The 13,626-nt window shown below is 29.6% G+C and overlaps 1 protein-coding gene across 2 annotated transcripts in view; it reads right to left on the reverse strand.

Moving 5' to 3' along the window:
* The window catches only part of Gpdh1 (Glycerol-3-phosphate dehydrogenase 1), a 142,667-nt gene that overhangs the window by 105,453 nt on the left and 23,588 nt on the right, over positions 1–13,626 (reverse strand). For both annotated transcript variants that reach the window (XR_012757570.1, XM_075374423.1), the window contains exon 2: positions 10,503–10,680. Coding sequence is in view for 1 of the 2 variants with exons in the window: in XM_075374423.1 (XP_075230538.1) it covers positions 10,503–10,680 (178 nt within the window). In the remaining variant the exon portion in view is untranslated. The remainder of the gene's footprint in view (positions 1–10,502; positions 10,681–13,626) is intronic.

The following is a 13,626-nucleotide window of genomic DNA, read 5'->3' on the forward strand; positions in this document are numbered from 1 at the left end:
TTGAAAGTGTTGAAGAAAGGTAAACAAATTTTGAACAATGATCGCAAATTTTCCCCATTTCTGACTATACTACATGAGATACTCAATCGATTTGAGCTCGTAAATAAAATACTCTTCAGATAAATATCTAAAAATAATTTTTGGATTTTTTAATTTTAATATTTTAAGGGGTAACAAAAAAATATATATATATTTTACATTTTTACCGTTTTTATTTACTGCTATTAAATCAATCTTTATGAAATTTGTTAATATTGTGATGGCAATTTATGTTTGTAATTCTGATATTTTGCAAGTGAAGCCAAGACAGGAAATCTAAAAACCAATTCTCCTGTACGGACCAAACTGATATTCTGAAGAAATTACAATACACTTTGTTTTTATAAATTGAAAAGGCTTTAATTTTTATTTATCAATATTACTCTCACAAGCATATATATATATATATATACAACACACAAAATAGGTTACACAATTGTAATAGGCGAGCCAGGGGGCAGAGCACCCTGGCTTACCTTTCCGACCAGCCAAGGGCACGGCTCCTGGTCCCGCGATCAGGATGCTAGTATATATAATATACATTCACTTGTGAAACAGGAATGAGGAAAATTTTTATTAAATTTAACAAATATTACGATACAAAAATGCACTGTTTGAATTGGGAAATCAAAATTTTAATATACAACTTCCACAATCGTATAAGTTTTACAACTAAAAACTGTCAATAAATACAATACTTTTATGAAAGTATGATCAAAACTGACATCATAATTTCATTTATTTAAAAATATTATTACCGCATAACACAGAATAATAATATAAAATAGAATATATAATTGCATTGTAAATTATTTTAATTAACGTAATTTACTAACATTAACGATATTATTTTTAGACAAATTTGTAATTATTAACTAATTATTTGCTGAAATATATACAAATCATTATAATGATTAATATCCACTACTGACATATTATTTTCAAAATATTTCTTAGTATATGATTAACAAATAAATACATAAATACAGTAGTTATAGCACAAAGTTAAATAATTTGAAGAATATAGATATTTATTTACTATCAAATAATAAAATATAGCTTTCCTTTAACTAAATAAACAATAATTTACCATTCACTTTCACTCTGAAATACTAATTTTTGCATAACAATGAGGAATTTCTTATTAATTATAAACTCTACACACTAAATTACCAAATGCAGCATTACATTAATCATTAACTAAAGTTTAAGTTTGAAGATTCAGTTAAAAGTGTTTCAATGAAACTAGTGTTGATTAAATAAATATTCAATTTCATTTCTTCCTACTTTTGTTTAAATGCAAATAAAAATTTGATGCAAAAAAAATTGCAAATATTCTAAGATCTAACATGGCTTGCTTATTATTCTAATCTATGCTTATTAATGTTAGATTACAACAAAAGAAAAAAAAACAACAAAACAGCAGCATTATCAAATGACACCAACCTAAAGATAAGTTATCATGAATTGGATTTCTAGACAAGCTACCTAACCAAATTCCACTCTTCCTAGAATTATATATGCAGCCAAATAAGTTGCTTGACTCAAATCCCACAGGACCTAACCAGGGAAGAAGGATCAAAGGTAAGTAAAGTAAAGAGGGAGGGAGAGGGCGAGAGAGAGAGTGTGTGTGGTGTGCGTGTGAGAGAGAGTGAGCGAGGAAAACAATCCAGAAAGGGATTAAACATTTTCCAGAAAATTGGAGTGCATAATAATAAAGGAGACATAAAAAAATTATTTAGAACCTCATATGATTTTAGTTTAACATAAAAGGCAAGCATTAATCGGAAAAAAGTATTTACAGATTTATAGATAGAAATTAATAGTAATAATAATCATGAATAAAATATATAATATTCACACATGATCATTAATGATCATATAATTTTAAGTAAGAGGGATATCTCTAAAATAAAAACCGCTGGGAAATTTCTCTCCTTAAGGTTAGCGAACCTGTGTCGTTCATGGCCACACTAGTAATGTACACACTGCATTGTTGTCTGTAAGTTGTCGCGTTGTATAACGTAATAAAGCCCGCTGAAATTCAAAGGCAGTTGGTTGCTGTGTACGGTGATGATGTAATGAATGAAAATAACGTCCGAAAATGGTATGAAAGGTTTAGAAACAACAGAATTAATATGCACGATGAAGAATGTTCCGGGAAAGCTCGATAACCGCCTAGGACTTGTTGAAACGCGTCGATGATGAAATCAGAAAAGATAATGGCTCAAAGATTTCCGACCCGGCCCTTCTTTTTTCTGATGTTTCAAGAACTGTTATCAATCGCATTGTTCATCACCATTTAGGTTTCAGAAAGGTTGTGCACGTTGGGGGCCGCACGTCTTAACGGAACGTCACAAAAAAATCCGAATGGAATCTACTTTGGAATATTTGATGCGCTACACAGAAAAAGGTGACGAGTCCCTTAATTCAATTGTTAAGCGAGTGGCGTCTTTCTCAATCACCAACCAGACAAAGCTCAAGTTACAGCTATTTGGACGCAAACAGATGGTCACAATCTTTTGGGATCGTTTTGGTATACCTGCTGATCGATTTCATGCCACGTGTAACGACTATAAATGTACAAATCTACTGCGAAAGTATACGTAAGTTACGGCACGCCATTCAAAATCGGCGACGTGGGCGGCTGACCGATGGCATCGTCCTGCTGCTCTACAATGCACGTCTACATATTGCGGGTCCGACACGTGATTTACTGAGAACATTTGGATGGGAAATTTACGATCACCTACCATAAAGTCCGGACTTAGCTCCTTCTGATTAGCATTTGTTCGGGAAATTTAAAGGAGTTTTGAGCGGTAAGCAATTCGCGGCTGACGATGAACTTAAAAATGCTGTTAATCAGTGGCTAAATGGACTGGCGGCAGAAGAATACGACGAGAGTATATTGATGAAGCTGATGTACCGCTACGATAAATGTCTTAATTCATATGGCGATTATATAGAGAAGTAGTACAAGGTGTATAGTTCAAGTGAAATAAAACATTTATAAAATTTTCAGAATACATTTTTTTACAATGAAACAGTCTTTAGTTTAGAGATAACCTCTTGTAAACTTTCAAAAAATAAATAACAGAAAAAAAGAATAAGAAAGAAAACAGCACAATACAATGTAAAACATTAATAATTATAATTATTATTGAAATAAAGCATGTAATTATAGTAGAGCAATTTATATCATTCAATAGAAAATTAGGTAAAGTGAGTTTCAAAAGCTACATAGAAAAAACTGATATTTAATTACCTAGTATGCGCTACATTTATACACACAACTAGAATCAAGAGCATTTACTTGTATTCCACAGCTGAGCAAATATGATGTACAATATTATTAACCAAAAATAAGTAAGAATAACATCATGAATTTATTTTAACAGAATATGCTATAATTATTCAAAGAGCTGCTTCAAATAAGAATAAATATTTTAATTTAATTTCTAATGATTAGTTAAGCCATTGTTTTATATCTTACAAAAGTTATTATTGTTTCATTTCTTGCTTATTTAATACATTTTTGTTTCATATGACATTCAATTTTTAACAATGTTGTCTAATAAAGACCTAACTGTTATTAAAACATTTATATTTACCTGAAAAATAAACTTTATTGACCGAAAGATATAATGTCTCTCTGGTGTTACTTAATTTACTGTAATTTCAGTTTATTCTGATAATGTGTTTTACAATATAATGAAATCTACTAAAATTGAACTATGAACCGATCTAAAAGATTATTCTTAAAAGCAAAATTTTATACATGTAGAAAAAAACATTTTTGATTCTCCTATTCCATAAAAATTGTGTACATGTTACATCTTTTCAAAATGAAAAGGGGGTTAAATGGAGACTTAACATGATCTGTCCCAGATTTTCTTACAATTGTCGCACATGTAATGCACTTGAGATACAACGGTCACCGAGTTCCTTCTTTTTTTTTTTTTTTTTTTTTTTTAATAACGATGCTCAATATACAGCAAGCCATGGCCTAACTAAAGAGAAAATGGTACTTTTAGGGCTTGGTACACAACATCATATTTGGCTCAATGAAGACGACAATCACTTCTTGTTTCCAAAGTATGCATAGTGTAGAATGTTTATTATTTTTGATGACAGTTAAACCAATGTAAAGTGATTCCTTTCTCACATCAGATGGTGCAGAACCATTTAATAATGACACCTAATATATATATATATGTATTATATATGATTTTTTAGTCCTGTTACACAATTGTAAATGTCAGGTAATTTTTTTATAACAAAGGGAAATTTTGTTTTGTAACACGAAGTTGGTGGCACTACTCAACCGGTATACATACGGCAGCGTGAGTTGATTTTCCTTGAGCTGTGTAAACTTTTGTGCCGTTTCCGGTCGTGTTACAAACAGAATGTCTTTTACCATAGAACAAGTTTTCATTCTTGAACAAAATTTTGCTACGAAATCGTACGTGAGTGTAAAAGAATCATTTCAAATTAAATTTGTTGGTGTTCCTCCGCCAGAAAAAATGTCAATTTCTAGGCTAGCAAATCGATTTCGAGAGACAAGTAGTGTTTGCGACAGAAAACGTTGTGGTCGACCGACTCGATTGACAGATGACGTTTTATAGAATGTTTATGAAAACTTTCCACGCAAGTTGGTTTGTCATATTCGAGTGTTCAAAAAGCTGCTAAAAAATTGAAATTGTATCCGTATCGCGTACGATTAGTCCAAGAGCTTCAGCCTCTAGATTTAAACAAGCGATTGCAATATTGCCGTTGGTTTAGGTCTCTCGTAAATGATAACGGAATCAAATTTTTAAAGTGTTCTTTAGTGATGAAGCTTGGATCCATCTCGATGGTTATGTGAACAGTCAAAACTGTCGAATTTGGGCGGTTGAAAATCGTAACGCTTTATAAGACAAATCTTTGCATCCTGAAAAAATTGGTGTGCGATATCTCATCATCGTATTGTCAGACCCATATTCTTCGAACAGACAGTAAATGGTGAAGTATACAGGAATATTGTGCGCCAATTTGTGTCCCTCCTGGAACCTCAAGAACGGTATTGCTGGTTTCAGCAAGACGGCGCTACATGCCACACGTCTCGAGAAACCATGGATTTTCTGCAAGAGTTCTTTGACGATCGAATAATAAGCAAGGTCTTATGGCCTCCAAGGTCCCCAGACCTCACATCTCCTGACTACTTTTTGTGGGGCTATATTAAGTCCGAGGCCTTCAAAAACAATCCTCACACTATTGATGAACTTAAAGTCAATATTATAGACTTGATCATGAATATTTCCAATGCAACTCTTAAAAATGTTTCTGCTAATATACTGAAAAGAGTCCGTGCTAAATCGCAAGGTGTATAACCGCAAGGGGTGGGTATTTTGAGCAAATTCTTTAACAAGTAGGTAAGTTAGATAGCTTTTTATTAAATCTCTTTTGAAAGTAACAAATACATTTTTTATTCCACCTAAATTTCCCTTTCTTAAATTACATTTAAAATTGGGTAACAGGACTAAAAAATCACTGTATATTACTCCAGAATTAATTGCATAATCTTTCAGCATAAGGGTAAAAACTATTGAATACATTTAATAAATTATGAAGATTTATATAATACAACAAGTGTGAAGCTTAACCAGAGTAATAAATACACACACACGTATGTACAGATGTGCAAATGTGTACATCAAATTATAGTAAAAGATAACATAAGGAATACTGATAAAAAAGTCAGCCTAGAAATAACTAAGGTCTTCAAACTAGTTAATTAATTAGTCTGTCAATCTTAAAGGTACCATATTTAACTGGAAGTAGATGATCTGACACGAAACATGTTACTACAAAAAATAAAAACTTGGTCATCACAATTAATAAAATCTTATACATGGCTTATCTGAGAAATTGAGGAATGAATCTGTTTCCATACCTTCTTTACTGAATCAAATATGGTATTTCATAAATACTGAATGAATGCAAATAAATATCAGTAAAGATTTTAATTCATAGATAAGTTAATTGTAACACAATTATAGACAGAAAACCAGTTAAACGAAAGGTAAATGACATACTAATCTAAAAACAATGACATAAATGAAACAATGAAGAACATTGACAAGAAAATTAGTAACGTCAAAATAAATTAAGTGGAAGCAAATAAATTTTACTATAGCACTAAAATCATCTTCTTTAACAGAATTTACATTAAAATAAAAATAACCTTCCTACTGATAAAAAAAACAAACAAAGAAAACCAAACAATATAAAAACATTAAATAAAGATATGCTACTAGTAAAATACACGTAATTTGAAAATATTTAAATATAATTTTAAACCAAGGCCACATAAATTATCTAAAAATGATAAAACAGAAAAATAAACAGTAATATTATAATTTTAAATTTGACAATTCAAGAATTACGTTAATACAATACGAAGAATGACAATCCAATAAAATATCTCTTAGAAGTCACTGTGTTCAGGTGATACAAAACTAACAATAAAAAAATAAATGAAGACTTCACATGTTATTTATATGTTACTAAAGAAAAAGCATAACATATCCATATTAATATCTCCGTAAATGAATGTTAACAGCCAATTCTCTTACACATTACTATTTATCAAATTTTATAATTTATAATGGAAGTAATTTGTTATTTAAATGTGAGACGTCGAAATACACTTGCATTCACATTTTAACTACTTGAAATATGAAAAAATATACTTAATTTTGCAGTGTCATGTTTTCTATTTAATTACTACTCCCAAGAATTGTTAAAAAAAATTGTTTCTAATTTACAAAACATATATTTATTTAATATTTAGTATTTTTTTTAAACTTCTTATTTTAATCCTTACCTTAGAGAAAAATATATGACACTCTATGATTACTGTAGTACATATTTTTTCATATTTTCATGATTTTATTGTTCATTTTGTATTTTATAATAAAACTAAAAAATCTGAAATGCTCTGCAAACAATTTAAATTATGTTGCCAAGTATTAGTTTTGGTATTGAAGAAAACATTTCCTTACCATAAAATAATTATTTCATCTTTTCTAGCAATTAAAATAGGGGAGAAAAAAAAAATACATATAGTGAGTTTATATTCAGAGTTTATTATATCAGAGTGCACTGAAATGGGTAATAATGGTAACAATAGAATACTAGTAATAACTGAGAAAAAATAATCACAGAAAAAATAATAATTGATATTAAAATAGTAAGAGTAATGTAGTTCAATAAAGTAAAAATTTTCCCCATTTAATTCCATGAAGCTAATATTAAATGCCTTTTATCTATTACAAACAAAATTCTGCTAATAAACTAAAAATAGTGATGTAAATAGAAAATAACCTATAACTTAAACAAACAAAACCTAAACTTAATACAGTACTCTAAAGCAATAAGCTTGATATGATCACATTTCTAAAAAAATTTTGAATTTCATCATAGATGTAAGAAATAAGTAATTATATAACACGGTATGCATTTTAACAATTAAATTGTTGAGATATACAATTTAATATAAATTATAATAAGATCAAGTGAATATAATTATGTACTGTGCTTGTTAGACATAACCACAATCAATTCGGTACGGGTTAAAGAACTACATGCCCTAAAAATACCTGTTTTTAATCCTTTAAGAATAACTCCTTATAATGTACGGACATCAAAAATTACTTCAGCTTTATTATTTTCATGGATTAAAATAATTCAAGGCAGCAATATCAAAAGTCCGTGTTATTGCCAAACATATACTTGAGATGGCATATGAACAAGAAGACACAGGAGAGTAATGGGCTCTTACTTCTTAGATACATATTTTCGGGTCAAAAGTTACACATAAGAAACATTTACAAAACAAACTAGGAAACATGAACAAGTAGGCAATCCTTTAAACAAAAATAATTAATGATATTCCTTCATTTATTTATGAAACGTTAATCAATTAAAGGCAAATAAGATTTAAAATAAATTTTGATAAACCAAAACTCATGAAATAAAACAAGCATATTTTTTGGAAGTCCACAGAACATCATTTGCAAGTAAGCCACCTTATGAAGGACCAAGTTCATGAAGAAATTACCATATGACATTGGTACCCTGTGATGATAAAAATATTTTTACAAAAAAGGCTAAAACAGTATTTAATTAAAAAATGATTGCACTTTTTGAGGATTTCTTTTTCTCTCCGATCAAATGTAGGTTCTAGGTTTAGCCATACCAGGCTGGTCTAGTGGTTAACTCGTTATTGCAAATCAGCTTTTGAAGTTGAGAGTTCTAAGGTTCAAACCCTAGTAAAGGCAATTACTTTTATGCAGATTTGAGTACTAGATCGTGGATACCGGTGTTCTTTGGTGGTTGGGTTTCAATTAACCACACGTCTTAGGAATGGTCAACCTGAGACTGAACAAGACTACACTTCACTTACATTCATACATATCATCTTCATTCATCCTCTGAAGTGATACCTTACGGTGGTTCCGGAGGCTAAACAGAAAAAAGAGAGGTTTACAACTTTTGGATTCCACCATAATTAAGTTTAATTCTTGACTTGACCTATACTCAACAAATTGAAGGACAAAGATCTTAGAGAAGATGCTTGAAGCAATTGATAGACCGCTTGAAAAGAAAACAGAAAATGCAGAGTCAAATAATCTGAAAAATAGAAGACTGGGTGCATTGGAAATAAACAGTTGAGAATATTACCAGCTAGATTTGTAAAGAAGGGCTTAATGATGATATCGGTACTTGCTCAGTATCGAGTCGGCAGGTGACGGTATTAATGAAAAATTTTAAACTTTTTTTTAATGATAAAGGTCAATTATCTATTTTGGATTTTTACGTGGATGGAAACTGAAGTTTCCCAGGATAAATTAAAAATATTTAATTAAAAAAATTACATCCAAAAAATCATTTATTATATCAATAACAACATATTAGAACGGAAAATTAGTAAACAGGTTCGGTGTAGAATAAAAATTCTATAAGATAAGTACTCTCAGAAACAGCTGAAATAATATTTAATATAGTTTGTAATTTATAACTGTAATGTAACTTAACATCATTATTAATATGACAGCCAGTATAGTAATCCCTTCTTGCACATGATTTTGTTTAACAATGTGTTTTTTTTTGTTTTTTTTATGAAGTCATATTAAAGAATATTTTTTAATTGACAAAATAATATTAAAACACGTAGGAAAGCATTAGAAGTATAATGCGAACAAAATAATCTTAGCTTTAAGATTTTGTTACTTTTAGTTAATGTTAATCTTCCTGCGACAAACGACTTGTATTAAAATGTAAAAAACTGTATTTTTAAGATTGATTTTGCAACCTATAGAAGTTTGGGTCTTTACAACTTTTAAAGCCAACTAACAAAGAACAAATCAACAAAAAAAAGTAGATCAAAGGATGAGCAGCAATAATACAATTTCATTAATAAAATTCTGTAACACATTTAACATAAAAATTGCTATTGAAAATGATTCACTGGGATGAGTGACATCAAATAATACGTAAGGAAAAACTTTCATCGTGCAAATGATTTGTTTTTGGAGGGGGATTAAATCAGCAATCTCTCACATTTATTGATGAGATTGCTGCTAATGAATACTAATTGGGATTTGGTGAAAAGACTCAGCAATGAGCAGGAATTATGAAACTTACATCATGAAGAAATAACCTGACTATAAAGATCTGAATATCCTGCATACAAGTGTAGGACATGAAAATAATATATGATCATAAATATCAAGTACAATGTATAATGAAACTGTTACATTCACTTACAATCAGATATATATTTTTATATTTTACTTAAGAAATAATGGAGAAAAGCAATTTATTGTAACATATATTTCATTTGGCCAACGTAAAGTTGCTACTGTCCTGGATAAAGATACATCAATATCCTATTGAAATTGTGAATGGGATATGGAGCATATTGCTCAAAGAATACTTGAACCTTGGGGTGGGAGTGGGGTTGTCCTTGATTTGTAGTCTTTCTCAAAGCACTTCTCACTATTATCTCTTATCACTTTTTTCTCTCATACTTTATCGCTTCAAAGAATATTTCTCAAGGCAACTAAAAACAACAAGGAATGTAATTTACAATATAAATATTTGTGATCACTTTTCATATAATGAAAAAATATTTATTATAATAATTATAACCAAAATAACATGATGATCAGGATAAATTGCCAGCTTCCATGGTGCAAGTGGTAGCGTCTCGGTTTTTCATCTGGAGGACCCAGGTTCAAATCCTGGTCATGTACGGAATTTTTCATATCCTACAATATTCCGTTTCCATATCCCATGCACAAGCTTTTTTTAAGCTTAGGTGGTGTTATCAAAAAAAAAAAAATTGCATTTTACCAGCAACAGCACATACAAAATATAACAGATACATACAATTTAATAAATAAGATTTTATTACTTACAACATTAGGAGGAAGTTTATGTCCAGGTAAATATTTAACATTTTCATGAGTTTCATTAATTATTTCTGTTAATTTTTTTCCATTGATAATTTCTTCATAAACATACATTGTAACTTCATCATGAAATGAATCCAATCTTGCAGTATTTAAACCAATTAATTTAGAAATTACTGAACCCCTAAAACAAAAAAAAATTAACATTTTTTATGAGGTAACTATAAAACAGATCAATACAAATAAAAAAAGGTTGCAAAGTAATGCATGACTTTCCCCGCTAAGCCAGTCAAAGAGTAGTACTGTAAAATTGAAAATAAAACATTCTACGACTTTGTAAAAAAAAAGTAAAACAAAGTTTAGAAAAAAAATAAAATTGTAAAAAATTCTACAAAATCATAAAATAAAATAACCTTAGAAAGTCAAATGTTCTTGCACAATTTTTTCATATTTTTATAGACTTTTAATAACACTAATATTCACCAAAACTAGTTTTATAAACGAGATTGAAAAAACTAAAAAAACTTTTCTGAATCTTTAAAAATTTGGGAACTCAAGAATCCAAGGGGCCTGTTTATTGTTTATTAGCAGACTTGGCAATGCTTCGCTATTACTAGATTTGAGTATATATATATATATATATAAATTAAATGAACAACACAACTGAAAGTTTTATGTAACATTAACAAAATGAACATTACAGAACTTCACAAAATTTAACCTTTCCTTTTTCCCCCACTTTCCTTTTACCATATTCCCCCTTTCCCTTTCCTTATCCCATTTCTGTTTCCCTTCCCTCTTTCCATTTCCTTTTCCCCCTTTTTATTTTTACAATTTCCCTGTCTTCCCTTTTACCTTTTTCGATTTTTCCCTACTTCCCTTTCTCCCTTCTTTTTCCCCTCGCGTAAATCGGTCCAGTAGTTTTTTAGGCTATAGCGGACACACATATCGGAAACATTGAAATGGAATCATAAAATATTTAATATAGCGTGTGTTGTTTTTACGTCCAACAGATAGCGCTGTTTTTTTTAAAAAGGCATGTTTTTACCTGTCAAAGGTGTGACATCTTAGGTATATAAATAGAAGGTATATAAAAATACCCGCGTATTTTAATGCAACGTTGTGTCAAAATTTCAAAGTAATCGGTGAAGAACTTTCGGAGATTTAAGATTTTGAACAAACGAACATTTACATTTTTATTTTAGATGATTATTACTATAATCATCTATATAATTTATCTATATAATTTTTGAATACAAAATGTTTTTTATAGACATTTACTCTGTGAGGAAAAATAAGTTAAAATTTACTTACTAATAAGTGAGAACTAACAAAAAAAAATCAAAGAGAATTGTTTAAAAATATTGAAAAATAAAGTATAACTGCTATCAAAGTAATAAAAAAAAATCTTCTCATTTTGGGTCCGGAATATAAAATTTGATGCCAAAGCTACTTTAATTTTAATATCCTTTTAAGTGATGAAGAAAATACAAAAAAGAAATCTATAATAAAAATTACCCCTAAAAGATTATATATTTTTACAGGTGAGGAATAAATTTTTAAGAAAATTTTTTTCTGTAAGTATTCATATGTAGGTTAAGCTTAACAAATTTGCTTTAGTAAAGTTTTTCTCTAAATCTAATATCCCTTCAATAAAGGCTAAAATAAGAAAAATAAAATTTCAACAAACTTTTTTGTACTTCGGGTCCATCGGGATCTATAATTTAAAAAAAAATATATAGAAATTTCTTGTAGCTCTATACAAAGTGTATCGCAACGTTGTGGGATTTTTATATGTAATTCTACACGTGTAAATAATGGAAAAATTTCATATAAACATATTTCCTAATATGCTTTGTTTGCGAGTTACGGCTAGTGTAAAGATTTTGATCGGATTTCAGCTACCCCGGTAAAATGTGGTTGTACTGAAATTTTTAAGACGTTAGATAACGAGCAGAATTTGTGATTTTTTATGGTTCTTGACCTGAAAAATCGAACAGAATAGGTCCTAGAACCGTATCTGTAGTAGCTTTTGAGATCTGGGGTAAAAACTAATAAAATGCGGTAAAAAAAAAATATGTTTTTTGTGTTTGGCATAAAATATCGTTGTTAAATAGGTAATAAACAAATGAATCTTTTAAACAAAAACAAACTCGTAGAAAATTTAATTTTGAACAAAATGGTGTAAGATAAGTTAAATAAAGTTAGAAAAATATGAATTTTATTTAGAAGTTAGCATTCCAGAGTTATAGCAGTACCATGGCAACGCAGCGGTCCTATTGTAACTGTAGCCGGGGAGATCGGCATTGTTCAGCGACTAGACCGGTTTCGAACACGTGCCCAATTCATAACATTTTCACACTTTTACAAGCTACAGCTCCAAAACGGTAAGTCGTACAAGAAAATTGTATCAATAAAAGTTGTCTGTTTTTTTGAGATTAACAACTTTTCCAAATCCAATACAGACGAAAAACAACTTTTTCCGGTGAAAAACCCGAAAAAACACGTTTTTTACAACTTCAGCGCCACCTAGTATTTCAATTTAAAATTATACGGCATAACTTCAAAGACATTAATTGTAGAGGAGAATGTCCTCGACATTTTTTGTTTGTAAAACTTTTCTCTAAAATGTTTAGATTCAGAGAAAAATGCATTTCAAAAACTTTTTGAGTTTTTCAAACATCTATGGGAGGGGGATGTTAAAAATCTGGAGTTAAGCTTCCCTCATCACCACTAACATATGGAAAAAACATCAATCGGTAGGTAAGGATTTTCAAATAAAAATACAAATTGACTGTACTATTTAATCAAATTATTATCTTACATTATATGAGTTTAATTTGGATTTCAAAAGATAACATCATATATTGAAATTTATATTATATTTAAAAAATATCAAACAAATTTTCAACCAAACATTTACTAAACAACGTAACGAAATAGTGAAGTTTTTATCTCATTTACTTTAACTATCACAATTTTCGACTAACGTTTTTATAAAAGATTTCTCATTCGATCCATCTCTGATAATGCATCATTATTGCAAGGTTTTCTTGCTGTTGTCCAATTCTTCTATCCTAAGTCCATCGATATTTCAAACTCGGCTCAGGCTGACATACGCAATTCGAAA

The sequence above is a fragment of the Lycorma delicatula genome, chromosome 9 (assembly GCF_047948215.1).
Source record: "Lycorma delicatula isolate Av1 chromosome 9, ASM4794821v1, whole genome shotgun sequence".
In the NCBI taxonomy this organism is placed as follows: domain Eukaryota; kingdom Metazoa; phylum Arthropoda; class Insecta; order Hemiptera; family Fulgoridae; genus Lycorma; species Lycorma delicatula.